General features: G+C 42.2%; 1 protein-coding gene across 2 annotated transcripts in view; it reads left to right on the forward strand.

Moving 5' to 3' along the window:
- The window catches only part of ric1 (RIC1 homolog, RAB6A GEF complex partner 1), a 35,714-nt gene extending 12,561 nt beyond the window's left edge, over nt 1-23,153 (forward strand). Inside the window, exons 3-27 of one of the 2 annotated variants that reach the window (XM_051411752.1) lie at nt 5,875-5,954; nt 7,236-7,343; nt 9,378-9,523; nt 9,842-9,978; nt 11,031-11,122; nt 11,817-11,905; nt 12,533-12,677; nt 12,766-12,814; nt 13,190-13,378; nt 13,480-13,692; nt 14,195-14,233; nt 14,707-14,817; nt 14,936-15,025; nt 15,145-15,305; nt 16,208-16,346; nt 16,436-16,552; nt 16,653-17,060; nt 17,275-17,586; nt 17,782-17,940; nt 18,327-18,463; nt 18,612-18,892; nt 18,981-19,193; nt 19,300-19,477; nt 19,601-19,789; nt 19,907-23,153. In XM_051411752.1, coding sequence (XP_051267712.1) covers nt 5,875-5,954; nt 7,236-7,343; nt 9,378-9,523; nt 9,842-9,978; nt 11,031-11,122; nt 11,817-11,905; nt 12,533-12,677; nt 12,766-12,814; nt 13,190-13,378; nt 13,480-13,692; nt 14,195-14,233; nt 14,707-14,817; nt 14,936-15,025; nt 15,145-15,305; nt 16,208-16,346; nt 16,436-16,552; nt 16,653-17,060; nt 17,275-17,586; nt 17,782-17,940; nt 18,327-18,463; nt 18,612-18,892; nt 18,981-19,193; nt 19,300-19,477; nt 19,601-19,789; nt 19,907-20,225 — 4,101 coding nt within the window. In that variant the 3' untranslated portion in view covers nt 20,226-23,153. Of the gene's footprint in view, nt 1-5,874; nt 5,955-7,235; nt 7,344-9,377; nt 9,524-9,841; nt 9,979-11,030; nt 11,123-11,175; nt 11,531-11,794; nt 11,906-12,532; nt 12,678-12,765; nt 12,815-13,189; nt 13,379-13,479; nt 13,693-14,194; nt 14,234-14,706; nt 14,818-14,935; nt 15,026-15,144; nt 15,306-16,207; nt 16,347-16,435; nt 16,553-16,652; nt 17,061-17,274; nt 17,587-17,781; nt 17,941-18,326; nt 18,464-18,611; nt 18,893-18,980; nt 19,194-19,299; nt 19,478-19,600; nt 19,790-19,906 lie in introns of those variants that run through there. The other variant, XM_051411753.1, reaches the window with a different exon arrangement.
- The last annotated feature ends 114 nt before the right edge of the window (nt 23,154-23,267 follow it).

Here is a 23,267-nt window from a genome sequence, read left to right on the forward strand (position 1 = left end):
CTCACTGTTTTTAGACTCACTCAGCAGTGCTAAAGTGTTTTTAAACCAGAGATTGTTTTGGTGACCAGGAATTTGGTGCAGTTCTCTGGCAACGACATAGTGCCACAACATACAAGTACATATTATTAGATTACGTCAATATACGCATTGTAAGTGACAAAGAAGAATGATAAAGTATACAAATATCCTACTGGTAACTTTGCTTGTACTATTGTTCAGCAGGAGTCAACAGAGTGAAAGTTTAAAAATAAGGAGCGGACTCGTAAAATTGCACAGTCAACATTCTCTGCAGCATTTTATGTTTCTGTAAACGAATGCAATCCTCGGGTTCCTATCTTATCTCTATTACACACATTCAGGATGTGGATGCAGTACTAGGAGCATTCTTTAGCTCTGCAATAAACATAATTTTGTTGAGACTACATCAGAGAAGTGTTTACTTACTTACTTTGTGTTTATGTGGCTGTACTGGATTAGGTGTTCCTGTTCTCTGTGTGAGCCCTCCATGATCACACAGAACTGGCTAAATCTGTCTTGTCAGAAAGGGACAGTGATGATTGATCTGATAGCTTTTTGAGAAGTAAGTTATTGTGCTTATTGTTGTAATTGCAGTAGTAATGATTAGTTTTAAATACATTTTCAAGTCTGAACCCCAATGTATGTATTGCTATTAACCTTAATTATCTCTAATTTGATTTAAGCGTTTACTTTAGCTATACACTTTTACTCTTCTACTCCCGTTGACATACCAGTGAGTGTTCCCAACAGGGATGAACAAGATTTAGCTTTCAATTACACATAATTCATTCCCCGTTGGGAAAGATAAATCATATAGTAGTTAGGGCTGCACAATAAATCAAAACGGTATCCAAATCGCAATATGGCCAAGTGCACATGAGGCAAATCGCAGAATAAATATGCAAATCGCAAGAGCTGCAGTGTGTTAATAAAGGTAAAATGTGTAACAAAATAGTATTATAATGAAGTGAGATGCTCTGGCCTACAAATCTGGTTCTCCAGATTTAAGAAACTATGTTTATTTGGTACAAACCCCCAAAAACATGATTTTTGATTATTTCAACTCATTTTTTTACTGTGTGAAAATTACATTTGTGATGAATAAATTCCCACAATAAATGTGAATCAAATCGCAATATCTGTCAAAACAATCGCAATATGATGTTTTTACCATGTTGTGCGGCCCTAATAGTAGTAGCGACATACTAGTGAGCAATTGGACTGTTGCTTTCCGCCCCACTCCTGCAGTCATGTTTTAAATAAGAATATACTGATAACCAGGTGCAGAGATTGATTGGATGTCTTTAGCCTTCTCATTACTTCAGTCAGGACTGTCTGACAGCTGTGTGCTGTATTTGGTAAGGCTGCAGTTACAGACGCACAAATCTGCATCTGCCATTGCCTGCTTGTGCCCTGTTTATACTCGTCCATGCTACCAGCTACCGTTTCACAGAAAAACACATCTGACTTACGTCCAGTTAGAATATCTGTGAAGTGAGTTGTCTTTTTTTTTTTTTTAAAGTGCACTTAAGTTAAGGGAACCACTGCAGATATCCACAAGCCCGTGTGTGAGGACCTCCAGAGCTTGTTGAAACATGCAGGAGAGAGGCCTCAGTACGCTATTACATGGTGTACAGTTTTCTGCTGACTTGCCACTTTCTCTGCAAAAAACTTTTATACTACTTGCAAGTCTGAACTAGTGTACTTAACCAATTCTGCTTGTTCCTCTTCATTTCTGTTTTTTTGTGCTTTCACAGCAGCATTAAATCAATTCTTTGATGTTCCTCATTTTCAAATGCAGTCTTACTTTCAAAAAGAAAATGGATGTGTTACAAGACGAGAGAAGCCTTAAAGCCTTGTCTTTACTCAGTTTCCATCAATTACAGTATTGTTGATTACATGCCTCTCGTATACCGATTCTTGAATATGTATATGTGCCTACAAGACCCTAAGTTATTCAGAGAAACCATTTGAAAGCCGGGCATCATAGAACTTGTTTTCATCCACTGCAATAACCTAGTTATTCTGAAACTAGTGTTTACACACACTTAGTCAAGAGTTCTCCCCTACCCCTTACTTGACATATTTTGTGTGATTTAGTGTATTGTGCCGTGGGTCTTGGCACATCAGTGAATTAGATTGTATTTTTATGGGGAACTCTGATTGACACTGCAGTTCTGAAACTGCAGTGGAAACTGAGCTGGTCCCGGCATCACTCATTTGTATATGCATCCTATTTTGCAGGCTCATGAAAGACTCTTGGGAGCACCACCGTCTGGCTCTGGAGCTGCAGCTTTTTGTTTTCACTCCTACTTGTCAGAGGACATAAAGAGAAAACTTTTAAAACTTCCCCCACACTGAGCCACTGGGTGCTTTTTGCCTTTTGAATCTCACTGCCTGCGTATTTATTGGGCCTTAGTTGACAATGACCAACGTCCCGCCTCTTCCTGTACCATTATCTCTGCATGTGTGAATGTACCAAAAGTCCCCGGAGACATGGAATGCCTCTCAATTGTCGCTTTTCTCTCTTTATCTACCATCCCTTTCATCCGCAGTTTTTCACATATCTGACGAGATGAGCTGAAGTAAACCTCATCATAGTCCCATGAAAAGAGTGTGTGCGTGTGAATGCTTTCATGCATCTAGTGTGATCAAACTGCAGATGAAAGGGATGAGACGTTAGAGAATGGGAGACGCTGCTGAAGTTTGCCGTAGGTTGCCAAATAGTTTTCCCGCCCCTCCCCCTCCCGTCTTTGATACTTCACTGAGAATCCCTGCCTCCTGTAATTGACATGCTTTTGAAGTATAGTAGCAGGCTAGTCACACTCACATTTCCCTTCTGAGCCCACATGGCCTACCCTTGGGATTGGGGCTCTTGGGATTGAAGATTTCACATCCAAGGGACTTCAGAGTTATGATTGGAACTTTGTTTCCATATTATAACTGGATATATGCAAGATTTAGTATTTCTGTCGGCCTCTGCACTGTTGATTTTACTGCTTATTTGTTGTTGTAAGAGACGAGGGGAAAACCTGCACACAATGCTGAGAATGGTCAGTTAAACAGTGGTGGAAAGTAACTATATTTAGAGTATACCAATTTTATGTTAGTTTATACTTACATTCCACTAAATTTCAGAGGGAAATGTTTTATTTTTTACCGCACTACATTCATTTTAGAAATATAGTTACTAGTAAATTTACAGATTAAAATTTTATGTTAAAAACAAAACACATGATGCAAATATGTAGAATTGTGCAGCCATGGTGGAGATACCCTCCTTCTGAGCACTTACTTGTATTCATATGTGGACGGCATGAGCATGTTAGGCTTTAATAACTAACTAGGTCATTTTAATGAGACTGCGTCCTACTGTGATCATCTTAAACTATATATAGTGCTACGCTAACATGAATATGATGAAGTGGCTATTTTATCTCATCGGGCTTAGTGCACGGTGACTTTTCTCAACACACTAAAGTCAGTGTAACATTGAATGTCTCTCCTCCTCTCCTCTATGTAAGTCGTCTCACTTACACAGGGAATGAAACTCTGTAAATATTAGGATACAGGCACTGGTTTGTGTCGCAGACATGTTTGCAGAGTGTTTGGTGATTTAAGTAAACAATGTCTTTGGAAGATGGTGATGGTGGTACTTCCTCCTGTAAAATACGGTAACCTCATATAGTGTCATATTAGCTCACTGATTCACTTCACCACATCTGGGTTGAGCGCCTTATGGTTGGATGTCACTTTATATGTTGACCCTGCCACGACTCTCTGCCTCAACAAATCTTTGAACAGTTATTGATATTTACATAATAATGTCTGTGTCAGTGAAGGAGCTCTAAATACACAACTTGTACATTGTTTATGTTGGTCATATAGAGGCATCAGTATTAAATTAAGGTTTCATAACCTTGTTTAAAACTCCCTGTAGTAATTTTAAGAATTGGACCCATCTAAGACTTACTGACAATAGGCATTTCTTTATGTCAAAGTTGTATGCATGATTGAGTGTTGTTGTTTAGCAGTTTTTTTTCTCCACTGTAGCTCATCTATGGGCTTGTGGAACTGAAAGGTTGTTGATGGATTTAGCAGTCCTCAGCTCGGCTCTGTCCTCTCTCTGGCTGTGGTTGTTCTTTTCTAGTCGAGCTTCATCTTGTTGCTGGCCTTTACCCTCTCTCAGGTTTGGGTTTTCTCATTGCTATGGTGATGGGTTGGTCTGCTACTAACAACATTGTCACCACACTTGAAAAGTGAGTGCGCTGCCACCAGCTACAAATTAATAAACAAATAAACAAAACACTGTAAATAGTAAAATCATGGTTTGTGCAGTGCATTCTGCTTCTAGGTGGTACTGTAGCATATACAGCCTTTGGAAAACCATGGCACAATACTGCTGAGAGTGGAGATCAGGTTTCGTGTCATGTTTCAGGCTCAATTTCAGCAGTTTCCCTGACAGCATTGTGTGTGTGTGTGTGTGTGTGTGTGTGTGTGTGTGTGTGTGTGTGTGTGTGTGTGTGTGTGTGTGTGTGTGTGTGTGTGTGTGTGTGTGTGTGTGTGTGTGTGTGTGTGTGTGTGTGTGTGTGTGTGTGTGTGTGTGTGTGTGTGTGTGTGTAGTTGTGGAAAAAGCACTATTGCAATGTTTTGCTTGCATACAATAATATATAAAAATATTTTGACATTATAGATAGTGCGAGCTTCTCCACAGAATGGAGCCTGTGTGTAACTCTTCTAAAATGCTGACAAATTTGTTTTTTGTTCGGCATTATCAGTAACAGCAGCAGTTTAGACCTGTAAATATATTGAATGAGCTGTTGTCGGTACACAATAAAAAGCTAAATTGACTTATACAAATGCATTTTTTGTAACCAATGTATTCAGTTTTCAAGGCGATCAACTGGCAGCTCAGCCTATTCAGGATTAAGCGCTATTCCTTGTGCATACAAATGTCTTGACGATGAAGTATGACAGTAGTTGTGTTGCAAATATTATCCATATATAGCTTCTACCTAGTAGATAAAGGGAAAAAATTAACATAAAATACTCATCAAGACTCCTTACTGACAGTCTTTGCCAAGTAATCATTGTCTTATAGTAATTTAGGGCTGCTCTAGATTTATCAATTAATTATTTGGTCTATAAAATGTCAGAAAATAGGGAATGAATGGACTCCAAAACAGACACCATCACATCAAACAATATAGTTCTACATGTTGTTTTCCTGAGATAGCAGCATGGTTAGAAAGTTATGAAGGATATGAAGCTGTCACCCGATATCATAAAATTAAAGTGACTGCAATGTCAGCCCTGTGGATGTGGACCTGCAGCTTTAGTCAAATCTGCACCACCTAACATCAACTAAAGTAACTGCACCAGTAGTTTAGATCCGCATATGCATCTAGCCACGCCGGCCAACAATTTATGTGAAAGTGCATATTTAAGTGGCATTTTCAGTCTGAATGCAGCTTCACACACCATATGCAGTCATAAGCACTCTCTCTGTTTCCCTGTGTCCTCTGTGATGGCAACAGATGATGTTTTTGTTTACTGGTAAACCCTGTTTCTTCCCTCCTGTCCTCTTAATATTTCTCTCTCTTGCTGCCTAAAAAGGCATCGAGTGACAAATTTGTGACATTCAAATAATAAAATAAAATAAAAATAAAATCTACTTTTAAATTCTCATTTTCATCCCTTTCCATGTTAACAGTTTCTCCTCCCTTTTCTCAAACATTTTGTGGTTATTTATGTGTTCTCAGTGTCTGTCACTTCTTTCTATCGGTCTGTGTCTGATAACAAAATAGTGGCTGAGTAATTATTTTTCTAATTCCAATCCTTTCTCTCTGTTTTCAGACTGCCAAAGGCTATATCCTCTTGTTTGATGTGCTGGGTGGAGGGGATGACAAGTACCTCTATGAGCCTGTCTATCCAAGGTGAGTGCAACACAGATACAAACCCTCACACAGAAAACATGCAGAGGGAAACCGAGCAGAAAGAGCAGAGCTTGCAGGGAATCTACACAATCTTAAAATAATGTGTCCCTTAAAGAGCCATTTAACAATCATTATTATGCATGTTCCATCAATCTTTAACTCCTACTGTATCAGCTGTGAAAACGCTGTATTGTATGTACAAAACGCTTGAATTGATCAACTAAAACAGCGGGCAGTCCGACATTAGCCCTGCTATCCCCGCTGGGGCTGTTTGCGTGCTGCAGTTCATCTTTGAAATAGAGTGTCAAGGTCCTCGTTATAGTGTGAGACCGGCAGAGTCTTGTTAGCAAGTAGCCAGCAGCTGTCTGTCAGTCCAGCTGGCAAACAATGTTAGTAGGAATATAAGAGCACTTTTCTACTAAATCCTCTTATGTAATGTTGTGCTTGCTCATGACCAAATGCGCAAGAAATAGATATATATATATACTGTGGTTATATGGTTGATACAAGCAGATAGTGACACTTTAGCTAATAATTGCTGCAACTACTAATGAATTTCCATTGTGACAAAATACACTACATGGCCAAAACATAGCACATATGTGATTAGGGAAGGATGATGAGATGGAAGACTTTCCAAACAGCTCTTGACCAAAAGTGCACAAAACTTGAGAGAGGTGTTACGCTACCATTCCTGATACCTGAACATTGCATATCGGCCGATACCAAGTACCGATCTGATACGTGTGCGTTAAGAAATAGATATATATTATTATTTTTTAACGACCGTATAGTTTATATGTAAGTATACTACTAAGCCTGTGTGATTGCAATCATTGTTGTTTGGCCTGGCTATGGTTAAACCCTTTTGTCAGAGTCAGAGTAGGGCTGGTCACAACTTCGCTATTCTGGGAAAGAAAATGGAGAATGGGACACTGTTGGGAAGTAGCAAGGTCCCATTTCAGGGTGAATGAATTACGGGGTATCGAATCGGTGCACAGACCCGTGTACTTCCCCATACCGCATTTTACGCAGTATCGGAGTTGTTCCGATAATGATACTGGTATCGGAACAACTCCAACAAAACAACGCTCATAGGGATTTCCGCATGCTTTTTCCTGTGTGTGTCGCTGTGTGTGTTTCACATTCCTAGACAGCATACCAACAGAGGTCGGGACAGGCTGGGACATGTTGAGAGAACCTTTTCAGTTAAAAATATGTTACCTCACATATCAGTAAAGCTACTATCTATATTTGATTTGTCTTTGTGTGTTTGCACAGAGGAAGTACTCGTGTGAAAGTGACCCCAGGTTATAAGGAGGAGCAATGTGCCCCCGCTCTGTCTTTAGAGATGAAAAAGCCGGTGGATCTGGAGGCCCCCATCACCAGGTAGGGTGAAGTCTTAGTGTCCTTTTATCTCTGTTGTGTCTGTCTGTTTCCCCTTCATATTCACACAGCACAGCAGTTTTATGTTTTGTTTTTTTTACCCCTCCCCTTGTGCATAGCTACAGCAATGTTTACATTTTCATGCACGAAAAGTTTCTTCTCATTTCAAATAAGTAATTGAAAGTCTTGTAAATTACACACAGGTAAGATGCCTTCTTCTAAAAGCGTTGAAAGTCAAAACAAAATTGTGTTATTCTTGATATAGGTATGCCATTCAGTATCCACTCACATGTATACAAATTGTACATTTTTTAGCTTGCAGCATACATTAACCTGCAATTACATGGTTTTTGTGGATATTTAAATAATTTCCACAATTGCAGTAGCTGTTAAACCCACTCTTTGACCTATGAAGGGCATTTGGCTCGGAGTAGTGGCCTCAAAAAAATCTCCTTCCATGGAAAGTCAGCATTGGCAGTGAGAGATGGCTGAGCTGCTGTGAGAAGCTAAGCTCCTCCACTCTGTCAGTTGTAAACAGAGAGGCCTGCAGAGAGAAACACATGAATCTGCAGAGATGGAAGGGGGTGAGTGATGGACAGATGAATAGAGGTGGGTGGAAGGGTTTAGTGATGATTGATGAAAGGATGACAGAAGGAACATTTTTGAGTGTTAGCTGGATGGAGCTGCGTATTGCCAGGGCATTCAAATCAGCCTCATACGGTCATGTGGACAGTATTTAGACCATTTTCAGATTATAAACAATGCATTTTGGGTATTTAGAGATACCATTGCATCAGTCTCGGTTATCAGTTTAATGAGATAGATTGCTTCTCATGTTACCTCATGCCTGTGCTTAATTAATTGCACATTCTAAATGTTTTTCTATTGTGTTTCTATTTTGTGTTTTGGCTTTCAGCATCAGCTACATAAAACAATATAAGGATACATTTGTTCCTTTGCTTTCTTTGAAAAGGCTTGTCACTATTTTAATAATATTTAAATCAGTATCACCTGTATGAAGACAGCATTTACTCAGCTTTGCAAGTTTATTTGAATCATCTTATTTTCTATGTAGGTCTATTTTAAGGTTAATGTGCCCTGTGAAGAAAGGACCACAAGGATCCCTTGTTCATTGTTAATTTCTAAAACCTAGGCCCCCAAATTATAATAATAAGAAATATCCAAAGCCAAGGAACAAACACTGGAGTCTTGGATAAGAACCAGCGTCAACTTCCTCCTTGCTGACTCCTTTCAGTCAGTCTTTGCTAATTTCAGTTCTTTTTTTTTAAAGTTTCTTTCTTCACCTAGTCTTCCCACCTTCCCCCACATCCACCAACTCGACGTCTTTATTTTCAGACTGATAGAAACTGTCACTCTGTCAGTTTTCTGCTCGACTTCCTTTTTGTTCACATTTTTGTTTATCTTGTGTTTGTATTGTCTGTGTCTTTCATGTCCTTGTGCTCATCTGTCACATCTCCTCCACAGTCTGCACTGATAGAGATTATAGGGTAGTCATCTGAATGAGCGCATCCTGTTGGCATTTCACAGGCACAGCCTGAGCGTGCAGGAGATGAGTGGGTGTCTCCTGCTGTGAAACTACAGTAGAAGTCGTTGCCTCCTCCACAGTGAAAGTCCACTGTGTTTAACTCCCTTTCATTTCTCTCTTTCTGCCTCTTGCTTTACTCCCGTTGGTTGTCCCATTGTGCTATCTCCAGTTTTAGACACAATGAGGCGCTTTACACACAAACACACACAAATGCACACACGGTTGTTTGTTCCCTTGTGTATTAGAAGACAGTGAGACTTGGCACAGCCAGCCATGTGGCCTCATCACAGCTGGCCAGTAAAAGTTTCAGGCTTCACTCAGAGGGCGCAGCTGGATGATGACTAGTCCACTGTTTTCTAACACTCTGCGGTTTGTTATCTCGTTCCCACCCTTCCTACCTACCACCCCTGGCTGTTTTCTTTTACTACCTCCTCCACCGTTTTCTTTTCCTTTGAACCTCAATGCTCATTTCTACCTCTTTGTCCCACCAGCCTGCAGTCCCTCCAGGAGGACTTATTGGTGTGTACTGCAGATGGCTACCTCCACGTGCTGCACTGGGACGGGCTAGGCAGCAACGGACGCAAGGCCATCTGCCTCACTACAATCCCCTTCTCGCTAGACCTGCAGTCTGCTCGAGGTTAGAGAGGACCTGTGCACATAGCTAAACACAGGAGAAGAGGGCTGACTTGATTCTAGTTGGCAGTGTAAACAGTTTCAAATCACTTGCTAATGTTGGGAAATAAATTATAAATAAGGTGTTGATGTTAGGAAATACATTATAAATAAAAAGTTGACTTTTCAAACATGAATTCTCTTTTAAAAAATAATTTATAAAAAGTATATGTTACAAGGCTACAAGGGTCCCCATCTTGTCCAATGTTTTTGCTGAACTTCAGCTCCAGATTCAGTCTTATTGTTGCATACAATACTTCAAACACTGTATGTGTGTGCGTAGGTGGTCCCTCCCTGGACCTGGAGGGAGTGTATATCCGTTGTATGGAGTATTGTGTGACCCTAGATGGCTTTGCTGTGGTACTGAGTGACGGACGCCTGGGCTTTATCACACCACTCAGCAACACCATCACTGCAGATGTAAGAATACTCACAGACGCACACCGCTGACTTCAAACACGCACACAGTTTAGTAAAGAGCAAACACAAGATCCAAACCTAGATTAGGAAAAATGTATAAAAATTATAGCACTGAAAAGCTGATGAAAGTCCTCTTTACATCTAGCCATCATAGCCAGTGCTTTTACAATTGTTTATGCCATCAGTAAGAACTTGGGTATATGACTTCATCTGACCCCATGACAGGGGAACAACCAGGACCCATTTCAACCAGGAAAATCCCTCAATTGTATACTGATTTCTGTTTTGTAATGATAACCAGGCTTTTGTTTCTGCAAAGAAATTAGATGTTTTGCTTCACTTTTGAGTAGCTAATGGAATCTATAATCTTGTCATATTTGGGTAGATATAAAAGGCTAACAGTATAAGTAGTAAATAAATAGAGGCAAAATGAAGAAACTGAGTCCTCTTTGAGTGTTAAACATGTTAAACAACTTAAGTTAGAGAGCCGTCGATGGTCTGTCTGGTTTCACTTCATTTTATCAAATTTCAAGAGAAACTGTAGTTTTCCCAACGAGACAAACAGAGACATTTACAGAGAACAATTATCCAAACTGATGATGCAACATGTTCAGGTCAGCAGGGTTCAGATTTTATAGATAAGGCAGCACTGTATTTATTTTTTAATACCGTGATATTATGATTCAATACAAGGCTTGCAGCCATTACTTTATCTTGGCAGGATTTATACAGTAATGACTGCATTGGTAAAATATCTTTCACATTCAAATAGACTATTAACAAGTTGTGCTAAAATTTTGGCCAAAAATTACGTTCTTGAAATCGGTAAGTGGGTGTTGAGGTCACCATCTAGATATAAATGTGTCCACCAGATATAAAACGTTAAATTAAAGACGTGACTAAGCAGTCTTCTGATGTTTTCATGTGTTTCATTTAGACTTATCAAAAAAGTTAAATAATAGCAGTTAACGCACACTCTGCTGACCTGTAATTGACATCATACACACATTCAGTTATTTGTAATTTATTATGTTTTTCGTGTGTTTGTGCAGCAGCTGCAGGGCGTCTGGGCAGCAGACGTGACTGATGGCACCTGTGTGGCTGTCAACAACAAGTACAGATTGATGGCCTTTGGCTGTGCCAGGTACGCGTCCACAACTGTCTCCATGTCCATATCTTTACAATACAGTGATGGGAAGAAGGCTTGGGCGTGTGTTTGTTTGCATCCATGTGTTACAGAGATTGATTGTTGTCCCTGTGGTGTGGGTCCACTGTGAGAATCAGTTAGTTTGTGTTTGCTGAGGCCTACCTAGTGTGTGCTTGTGCAATCTGCCAGGTTGGCAGGAATTTCTCTTCCTCATTGCACCCTATTCTCCTTCTTCATCTATTTCTACCAGTTTTTATATGTTTTGTACCTCACTGAAACAACATGGACACACACGTGATGTTATAGTTTTGAGGTTAACTAACATGTCAGTACGGTGAAGAAGTTATATTAACCAGGTGAAATCACACACAACACAAATAATGACCTTCATTATGTTGTAGAGATGTATGTGTGCGTGTGTGTGTGTGTGTGTGTGTGTGTGTGTGTGTGTGTGTGTGTGTGTGTGTGTGTGTGTGTGTGTGTTCCTGTGAATGCCCAGTCACCTGCACAGACATGCAGACAGGGGAGTAGTTCAAAGCATATAAGTGTAGCTTGGAGCTATTTCTCCAAAATTACAGCTGCAGGTTACTTGTACTGAAGCCCGATTGCACTGATCCTTGAAGTAGCTGTTTCTCATACTCACACAGGCAACAGGTTATGGCTGTTAAAGTGTGTTTGTTTTTCATTACAGCGGCTCAGTGCTGGTGTACATGATAGACACCACGACAGGATCCATGCAGCTCTCCCACAAACTGGAGCTCACCCCAAAACACTACCCAGGTATCACCAATATGCACCCTGTCTCTCTCTTTCCCCCCACTTCGTCCCTCTCCTGTCTTCTTCTGTCTCTCTGTGTCAAACCCCTGCACAAATTCCTCCTTGAGATAACTTGCATTCCTTCAGCTGTCTCTCTCATGGGTGCACATGCTTGTGTTTCCCCTTAGTCAAACATCTGTTTAAGTCAGACTCCTGTGATCTCTCCTAAAGCCACAGCTCCCCCTAGTGGGAGAAGTGGCATGTAGGCCCACCTCCACTCTAACATTGAATCTGCAGGTCTTGAAAAGTCTTTAATTGTAATTAGTTTCCTCAAAAATTTTAATTTATAAAAGTCTTAAATATGTTCTCTTGTCTGAAGTAGGCAGTGATGTTCGTTGTAAAATATTATTGTATCTGATTGCAGGTATTTACAAATTAAAAATGGGATTTAAAAATGGGATTTAAAAAAGGTCTCCTCATTTTCACAGGTTGTCTTGTGACTTCTAACAGCATAATATCTTTTGATTTAGTGTCTGATATGAGAAAATAGTCCCAGTGCAGCATTTGAAAACAGATTTGGTTTTTAAAAATACAACTATAACTCAAACCTTCTGGGTCCTTATAACTTCTCTGCATTCTTTGCCTGTCCAGACATCTATAACAAGACGGGCCCAGTCAAGCTGATCTGCTGGTCACCTGACTACAGCGTTGCCATGGTTACATGGGAGTGTGGTGGCCTATCCCTGTGGAGTGTCTTTGGAGCTCACCTCATCTGCACGCTGGGAGAGGACTTTGCGTAGGTGGACACACACTCAAATTAACTCGTACACACTTAATGTAAACTCATATCAACCTTTTTTCTATTTATTTTTGTGTCCCCTTAGGTATCGTTCTGATGGTACTAAGAAAGACCCCATTAAAATCAGCTCTATGGTAAGTGAATTTATTTATTACTGTCCCACCATCTACATTTTAACATAAAACATAAAATTAAAACTCTTGAATTGTTAAGCACATTCAAGAGAGAAGGTTACAGAGATCATTAACCTTACTGAAATAATACAGTTGGAAAGGTTAAAAGCAAAGGTGTTGTGGTTATGTTAACATTTAGTACCCACTTAACCCTGTCATTTACAAGCAATTCGCTATTCATTGAAGAGTAACAGAGGGAACACAGGCTGTCGAACTATTAGCTGATTCTGTTCCAGTTAGAGTCATTTGTTTATTGTGAATATTTAAATGATTTTGGAAATTACTGGATAACATAAAGTGTGTCTGTTTCATGTAAAATGTAATTGCTGTTTCCAGAGCTGGGGAGCGGAGGGCTACCACCTGTGGGTGCTCCCTATCAAACAGGAGAGGAGGAGGCAGGAGGAGCAGCAGCAGCAGCAGGACGAGGAGGAGGAGGAGATGGTCACACCTCCTCACTCCTCCCTGCAGGCTGGCATACTGCAGTTCCACTTCATCAAGAGTGCACTCACAGTCAACCCCTGCACGGTAGGAGGAAACACATCGTCAGTTTTCTGCATACACACACATCCACACACGCAGACACATTAAACATTCATGCTCTGTTTGCTACTCTCTCGCCCGCACAGAGTAACCAGGAGCAGGTGTTGCTCCACGGTGAAGACCGCCTCTACCTGACCTGTGGTGACCCCACGCAAGTCAACAGCACCTCTGACACGCACCCGCACACACACATACACCCACGTGACGGTAGCCCACTGCACCATCCCCCCAACCCCGACTCCTCTCTCTCTCAGGGACTCAGCACTTTACTGGGGCACAAGCACTGGCACGTGGTCCAGGTAAGGTTGGGCGCTCATCACACCTGGTTAGGCAGGATTTATGTAACGTTGCAAGAGTTTTGAAATATTTCTTGGTATTCACAATTCCAAAATGCCGCCAGTTTGACACAAACAGCATAGCATTGCATTACAATTTCCTACAGCCCTGGCGTCATCAGATGTCTTGTTTAGTCAGATTCTCACATTTGAGAAGCATCAAATGTTTGGCATTATTGCTAAACTATTCGTCAATTGGGGAAAATAGTTGGTGACTCATTTTCTCCTGGTACTTAGTAGTCTTTTCTGGATAATAAAAGCCAAAAAAAACGATTGCGAGAACTTCATGATGATGCTGACAGCTAATATTGCACACAGCTAATATTGCACACAATCACAAGGGAGCTTTATTCATAAAGTACTTTTATTCATCAAGGCAATATCTTGCCTTTGTGTGTATATATTTCAATGCATAGGAAGTACAAGTTGATTATCTTTTTCTCATAGTATTTTTGTATTCCTATAGATTCACAGCACATACCTAGAGAGCAACTGGCCTATACGGGTAAGAGTGAGAATGTGGTTGTTTGTAATTTTCACAGAAACTTGTGTTAAATTGTCTTTGAAATTATCTCCCATGAGTATTCAATTTCTGAAGTTTCGTTGAATGTGATGTTATGTGTGGGAAACAGAGGCATCTGGTACCATAAACATTAATTACAGTTATTATTTCATCCAGAACATGTGTGCTCAGACTGTTAAAAACTGCAATATCCCAGAGTTTACAAAGCAGTCACGTCCACAGAGTAAACTAATCATGCTCTATTCACAAGTGCGTGTACAGGGTTGGGAGCTAGAGAAAATCTATATATACAGTACATCTGTAGCCAATACTTGCCAATACTTGCACCAGGTCACATTCCTCGTAGGCATAAAAAACCTACTTGGCAATAAACAAATTCTGATTCTTATTCTGATTCTGATTTGATATTATATTATATGGTCTGTGTGTGTGTGTCTGTGTGTCTGTCTGTACAGTTTGCAGCCATAGACACAGCAGGCCAGTGCATGGCTGTAGCAGGGAGGCGGGGCTTTGCACACTACTCCTTATTCACAAGGAAATGGAAACTGTTTGGAAATATCACTCAGGTATGTGACATTGTAGACTAGAAAATCAAAATGTCACCCTCTATAAATGGCTTCAGTTTCAAGTATCAATGAACAACTTGTGACTGCAATGTGTTTTTTTATTGTATCTTCTCTGTAGGAGCAGAACATGACAGTGACAGGAGGTCTGGCTTGGTGGAACGATTTTGTGGTGGTAGCCTGTTACAATTTTATAGACCAGCAAGAGCAGGTGAGACTTAAGCACCATTTACTTCACCACTGTTTCTCACAGATCCCACCATCTCTTTCTCTTTGTCGTGATTGTAGCTGTGTACGCATATCCCATTGTTGTCTCTCTGTTGACACTAGTTGAGGCTCTATCAACGCTCAACCAACCTGGACAATGCCTTTGCATCGGTCACTAAGCTGCACTCAGACACTCTGCTGCTCAACGTCTTCAGAGACATGGTCATCCTGTTCAGAGCTGACTGCTCCATCTGCCTCTATAGCATAGAGAGGAGGAACGACAGGTGGGCTCCTGTGTACACATGTTAGACCAGATCCAGATCCAGTCTTAATTTCAGAACCTCATTGCACTCACTATCGCATATCTGACATTAAGCTTAGCCCAAGGATAATCTCATTTGTTTTAATTCTCTTTTGGTCCAGTGTCGTCTGGTAGGTTTTTTTTAATGTGTAACAACGGTAGCAATAATGTGCCTGATGGCTTATACAGCCAAAACCTTTACACTGTTTTGGCTTATTCTTCACATCACAAATCCAAATTCTAAGTGCTCAAAACAAATGCTATTATTATTAAGAGATGACAGCATCTTTTGTAAACTCGAGGCTGTTCTCCATTCAACACAGTTTCTTTCTTCTTTCTCACTCTCCAGCACCAGGGAAATCCCTGGCACCAGTAATCATAATAGTGTTAGGTAATCGTGTTAGTCAGCCACATTTTCCCTTGGGAAAAAAGGCTTTTTAAAAGCTATTGACCTAAAACCCATCACATGACAGAACTGGGCCCCGCTTTACGTCTGTCTGGGACTATACATTGTATATAATTAACGGTGTTTGACCAGCTTCACAACATTAATGTCAGACTTCAGATTTCTGCTTACTTCAGTATTTATAGTGAAATTTCACTTTTTCAGGTATATTTAGTACATTTAACATTTATAACATTTACATTTAATCAGGGTAGTACAATATTTCATTATGCTGTATCAAGTTCTTTTCCAGCATTTCACTTCGAAGACATTCAAAGAAAATTATATTCTGCCCTAGCAGTCACATGCTGTTGCTGTACTACTAAAAGCTTTTTCAAAAACTTCAGAGTTAAAGTCTTTGTCATGTCTTCTTGCATTAATGTTTTTACCTGGAAGTCATGACTCTGACTTAAATTATTTACCTCCATTTGATGTTCCAGTCCACATCCGACAGCCAGCGTAGAGTTGTTGCAGGAGGTGTCAATGTCTCGCTACATCCCTCACCCTGCCCTCGTGGTCTCTGTCACACTCACCTCTGTGCGCACAGAAACTGGCATCACATTGAAGGCGCCGCAGCAGGTAACAGAGGAACACACATATTGAACTAGACTGTCTCTATAGGTGCATGTGCATTCATGTTTTAATGTGTGTGTATGTGTACATCTCAGGCCTGCATGGCAGAGAGCATCATGTTGAATCTGGCTGGCCAGTTGATCATGCTGCAGAGGGACCGTTCAGGGCCGCAGGTGCGAGAGAAGGAGACACCAGCCAACAATAAGAAGCTGGTGAGTCCGTCTGAGTTTGAACTTTTAAACGGCTTTATTCAGAAATGATATGTCAGAAACGTATTATTACAAATTATCCCTATAACTCTTTGTCCCCTAGCTACCATTTTGTCCTCCGGTGGTGCTGGCCCAGTGTGTGGAGAACGTGTGGACCACCTGTCGCTCCAACCGGAAGAAGCGCCACTTGCTGGAGGCCCTGTGGTTGTCCTGTGGCGAGGCAGGCATGAAAGTATGGCTGCCGCTGTTTCCCCGTGACCATCGCAAGCCCCACTCCTTCCTCTCCAGACGCATCATGCTGCCCTTCCACATCAACATCTACCCTCTGGCTGTGCTGTTTGAGGATGCCCTGGTACTGGGGGCAACCAATGAGACCGTGCTGTATGACGGCCTGCAGGGGTCGTCTGAACCACTAGAGGCGGTGTTCCCCTACTGCACCGTAGAGAGGACCTCCCAGATCTACCTCCATCACATCCTGAGGCAGCTGCTGGTTCGCAACCTAGGTGAACAGGTATGTGGAGCCTGCTGTCAGCTTAGTGAGGGAGTGATGTGATACCAGAGGAAAAATCAACACAAATACACTTTTACTAACACGAACTTTAGTCTGAATGTTTGCTTTCAGTGGACCGTGTTGGTGATAATACAAACAGTTCCATATCATGATCATGTTTGCCTACATAAACTGAGTCCATTCTTTCCACTCTTCAATGCTCCCTCCTCTACAGGCTTTGATGCTGGCTCAGTCATGTGCCTCCCTCCCCTACTTCCCCCATGTCATGGAGCTGATGGTGCATGTCGTGCTGGAAGAAGAGGCGACATCGCGAGAGCCCATCCCGGACCCTCTGCTGCCCACCGTGGCCAAGTTCATCACGGAATTCCCCCTCTTCCTCCAAACCATCGTCCACTGTGCCAGGAAGACAGAGTATGCCCTGTGGAACTACCTGTTCGCCGCTGTGGGAAACCCCAAAGATCTGTTTGAGGAGTGTCTCATGGCTCAAGACCTGGACACAGCAGCCTCCTATCTGATTATACTGCAGGTAGCGACTGTGGTTGGAAACGCGTGCTAACACACACACACACTGATGCTACACACATTTATTCAGTTAGCTTTTCATAGCATAATGCAGTGATTGTCAAAAATAAATGTAAAGTCTCATTGTGCATACCTAAATATATCTGTTCATGGTGTCATGACCTCATAAAACCGTCTGTCTCTGTCCCGCTTTGTAAAGAACATGGAGGTTCCAGCAGTGAGCAGACAGCACGCCACTCTACTCTTCAACACGGCGCTTGAACAGGGCAAGTGGGACCTCTGCCGGCACATGATCCGATTCCTCAAAGCCATTGGCTCTGGAGAGATGGAAACTCCGCCCCCAACACCCACCACTCAGGTAAAGAACTTCAAATAATGAAGGTGGAATTAACATGTAAAATATTTCTCATTTCGTTAATGTTTTCATCCATCCACGTTGAAATTCCCAAACTACTGAAATAGTAATAGCAAATTTTTATCATTTTCAAATATATCAACATATATCAAAGTATTTTGAGAAAAACCTTTAATTTGTTATCCATTTAATCTGAAAATTCCTGTTAGAACACCAATAAATGTGTGTGAATGCCCATGACAACAATTCATCATTAAGACATGACTCACATAAACACTTGTTGTGAGTAATAAGCTGTACTTGACATAGCAAATCTGTAAATCATTCTTTGTACCCACAAACACTAAACTATACACATGAAACAATGAACTGTGTATCTCTGTCTGTAGGAACCCAGCTCTACTGGGGGGTTTGAGTTCTTCAGAAATCGCAGCATCAGTTTGTCACAGTCTGCAGACTCCATCACTACGGGCAAGTTCAACCTGCAGAAGACCTTCAGTATGCCCTCAGGACCCCCTGTTAAAGGGTATGGACACACACACACATACAGTAACATAGAATGTGTATACTTGTGTTATGTTTTGTTCAAAATGTTCTCACTGTGTCATCTAAATTTTAAACTTTCCACATTTTCTTTCTCCATCTCTCCTTCTTCCTGCGTTAATTCCTGTCAGTCGGGATGTGGAGTGTGCAGAGAATATGTATATCGATATGATGCTCTGGCGCCACGCCCGCCACCTCCTGGAGCAGGTACGCCTCCGCGACTTGGGATGCTTCTCCGCACAGCTTGGCTTCGAACTCATCGGCTGGTTGTGTCGCGAACGAAACCGCGTGGCCCGCGTTGATGATTTTGTTTCCGCGTTGAAGAGGCTCCACAAGGATTTCCTCTGGCCCTTCCCTGTTATCCCTGTGGGAAGCCTCAGCTCACCTCTGAAGAACGGACGGTGTCGCACAGGTAAGTGACACAGAAGCTGTCTAAAGTGACCAAAGCTCACATATAAATGTGTAACAACACTGTCTTGTTTTTTTATTGTTCCCTGAAGTGCTGAGCACACGGCTGTTGAAGTCGCAGTCAGCTGACAGCCTGTTGAACAGCGACATGGACACAGCACCCCCCCAGGCGACTCCCTCCAACCACACCTGGATTGACGGCCTCGGACAGAGGGCCAAAGACATGGACACGGCCTCGTCTGCTCACTCCAACCAACACTCGCCACAGACGCATGATGCATTCCTGTCCCTGTTGACCAACAAAGGTAATAAGGCTCGAACAGTTAATCCCGTCTAACTGTTAACACAAAACACATTTTATTTTATGCAATTGTCTTCTCTTATTCCTCGTTGTTTCTCCTCCCCCTCTAGTGGAAGAGTACAGCGTGGGCTCGGCCACGGACTTGACAGAGACCAGCTCGGTGGTGGATGGTGATTGGACGATGGTTGACGAGAACTCTTCCACTCTGAGCCTGAGTCAGGCCGAGTTGGAGCACATCTCCATGGAGCTGGCCAACAAAGGCCCGCACAAGTCGCAGGTGCAGCTCAGGTGAGATACCATCACTGAAACCTCACTTCCATGATTCACTGCAGTCTTAATTCGTTATGTGCTTTAACTCACTGTAAAACCAAAGCCAGTATTTCACAGCTGTGCGTCTCTGTGTACCTTCAGGTATCTCCTTCATGTGTTCATGGAGGCGGGCTGTCTGGAGTGGTGCGTAGTGATCGGTTTGATCCTGCGGGACGCAAACGTAATAAAGCAGGTCATCGGCTTCCTGGACAGCCCCGAGGTTCCCCAAGAAACTGTACAGAGTGTCAGAAGCGGCTTATTGGCTGTTGAGACATGGGCCTCAATTGACTGGTGGGTATAGCATGTGACCTGTCCAGATGTGTATTTACTGCCCCTGCTTGTCTCTCAGTGCTGTTAATTGGCTTTTGTAAGGGTTGTTACTTACTTATCTTTTTCTTGTATCCCCAGTTTGGGATACAAACCATTTCTCAACCTGATCCAGCCGCAGCTGCAGCGGTTGATGGATTCAGCTGCCGGCGAGCAGGTGCAGCCCGAGGCCTTCCAGCCCTCCAGCCAGAGCTCCAAGCTCGGCGGCTCCGAAGGGCTGGGAGGCGCTGCATTGCCGCGGCCGGAGGACAGCAGAGGGGCGGCGGCTCCGCTGGGCCTGGCCTTGCCCTCCCTCGAACCTGCAGGAGGTTTTTCCCGCCCCCCTTCTGAGGACTGTCCTCCTGAACAGACAGAGGAGCAGGGAGAGGAGGAGGGAGCCTACGACTGCACCTTGTCCTGAAGCCAGGAGCCTCCTCTGGACACTAACCTGTGAACTTTAGACCCTAGAGAGGAGGAGACAGCAGCAGCAGCAGTGGCTTGAAATAGACTTTGTGTGTGTGTGTGTGTGTGTGTGTGTGTGTGTGTGTGTGTGTGTGTGTGTGTGTGTGTGTGTGTGTGTGTGTGTGTGTGTGTGTGTGTGTGTGTGTGTGTGTGTGTGTGTGTGTGTGTGTGTGTGCGCGCATCTGTGTGTGTGCGCGCATCTGTGTGTGTGCGCGCGTCTGTGTGTGTGCGCGCGCGTCTGTGTGTGTGCGCGCATCTGTGTGTGCGTGTGTGTGTGCACAGAAAGTACCTCTCCTGCAGGTTCTTACTTAAGTCAGTATTATCCACTCTTCAGATTTGCCCTTTGTGTCGACTAGAACCCCTGTGGATACTGAGCTAGCGACAGACAGCCCGACTGGCACAAAGACATCGCAGCACAACCAGAGACAGGGTTCAGTCTGATTGGTCCTTCTCTAACCGGCCTCATTGTACCAAAATGTGCTGTTAGACAAAAGGCCACCTATGTCAGTTTATACATCAGGTTGCGGTGTTTGGAAGCTGTAGACCAGCAGAGGAAAGCACCAGGCTTTTTTTTTTTTTTTTTTTTTTAATTCCAAGATAAATGTTTTGTGTGTGTGGCTTTTCTTTGGCACTCCTTCAAGTTCAACGGGAGACCTAGAACATTTTTTTATGTTGTGTTTTTTTTTTCCCGCTGTCCAGACAAAAAGCTCCATTGTTTCTTTTGGTTGAATGTAAACAGTGCAAGAATCAGTTCAAAGATTAAACACCTGCGTGTAATCACAGCATCATGCTACGTCGCTAAGCAAAATGTAGAACAAAGCTCTAGTCATGAACCATCACCGAGATTCTCTGAAGTGTGTCTGAGCCGACAGTAAGCGCGCAGGTCTGTTCGTGTGCACAAGAGGTGTTTCATACTTTCATACCTCATATGATTTTAAGATATTTTGTGATACCTTTTTCAATAATGTAACAGTGTACAAGATAACATTATTTTTCTATCAATTACACCTTTGCCCTCTTGAGTCTCCCTGTAAAGAAAAAGATCTCACGGTATGAATTCTATGTAATTCTTGAGAAGTGACGACCTTAAGATTTCTAAGAAAATTATCTCTGAGAAGAATCCACTGTTGCGAGTGCAGACTAGTTTCTTACCACTGATCAGTACCTCTGTTCATGTATTTTTCATGCAACAACGCCCCCCCATCACCCCGACTTTGCTGAAGTCCAGGCCCCACAAAAGTGTCCCAGAGGGGAGCCTGAGCCAGAATCAGCCGTCTGCTCTTCTCCGTGTGGTCCAGATTTTAAACATCAGTCCAGATCGGCGGTGAGCAGATTCAAGGTCCTGCAGTGCAGCGAGGGGCTCGGGCAAAAAAACAGACGCTATAAAAACCAAATCATGTGATGCTTTATCCAGCTTTTTTTAAACACACATTTGGGTTTCAGTCTCCATGTGGGAGATTCAAAATGTGTTTCCTATCATCAGCGAGGCAGATCATTTCATATTGTGTTATTAAAGCCATCCAGCTCTGTACATTGTATATCTATTCCTTGTCAAAAGCGCATTATTTGATTCCCTCGTCGGTAGTGTTAACGGACACTCAGTCGGTACCATTTTGAAGCGAGTATGAGATTCTGTCGCTGCCTCGGCTGCGGTTGTCTAATGTGACCCTCATCATCTGATAAGGACTTCTATATTTCGTCCAGTCCGATATGCATATCACATCCCTGAACCGCTTGAGACAATGATTACCGATTTCGCCACATGCGTTTGTGTGCTCCTGTGTGGATTTCTGAGTGCGTGTACCACATTGTATTGACATGTTTGGTGACTTTCATCACATGCAATTTGTTTTAATTGTATTAGTCTTCAATATTACTATTATTTATTGGCATTATAGCTGAGTGGTAATAACTGAATTGATGCTCGGTTTGTTTTTATGACTGATAAACGTTTCCCCCCTTTAGTTAATCAAGGTTGTGTATTGGCTCTCTACCATAAGCACTAAAAGTTTTATCACAGATATGTCAGTATTATATTGTGCAATGTATTGAAATGTTACTCAGCTTTATTTTTTCCATGCTTCTACTTCTTTTATCTCCCCCCCAGCTGTTTGCTTTTACTTTTCATGATAGACCAAATCATATGTTACAGATTTAGTTTTTGCTCTCTCGTCGGTGTGTACAGGATGAGTTGGGTGCATTATCTGTTGAGAAATTAGACTCTTCAAAGTTGAATTGCCTGTATAGTTAGAACACTATTCACAAAAAGGGCAAAAATGACTACGCAGCACAGTGTTGCTGTCGCTGATGTACTGTTGCCACTCAACATAAATCCTGTTGCACCCTCCACTCTGAACAAGCCTACAGCTACACTACGCTGCTGCGCTGTAAGCTTTACTTAACTTGAAAATGGTAACACGATGAACCAAAGACTTTATGTCCAGAGGCCTTCTGTTTTAACCGGTTGCTTCGACTGAGCGCTTGACTCATTATGCAGAGGGGAAAAAACCTCTCACACACACACACACATACCCCATCCCTCTCATCAGAAACTTAACCGTTGATGCTCCAAACTAATGCTGACAGCATATGAGACAATTTCCTACGGAAATGAATATTGCAGATCTTTTCTGGGTTCCTTCTCTGCGGGCGAGGAGAGGTTGGTCAGGTGTGTCAGCGCCCCCCCCCTCCCTCCTGTGTACAGTTGTAAAAGTATTGCCTGTTTCCTGTCCCGGAGTAAAGTTTTATTTCTGGGGTGGGAGCAGCAAACATCCTCAATGCAGTGTAAAGATACTCTCTTGTACATTTGCCTTTTCTACTCATGTTTGGTTTTCTACTTCATTTTTTTCCCTTGTACATAAAGACCAATAAATTATTTTTAAAAATGGTTAGTTTGCCTCATTGAGTCCAGCTGTTTGTTTTTTTTTTTGTTTGCTGTATTTCTAATTATAATCTGATCTGTTTTTTGTAGGTACATGCGATGAAATGACAGGATAATACA

Source organism: Dicentrarchus labrax, unplaced genomic scaffold (genome assembly GCF_905237075.1).
Source record: "Dicentrarchus labrax unplaced genomic scaffold, dlabrax2021, whole genome shotgun sequence".
In the NCBI taxonomy this organism is placed as follows: Eukaryota; Metazoa; Chordata; class Actinopteri; family Moronidae; genus Dicentrarchus; species Dicentrarchus labrax.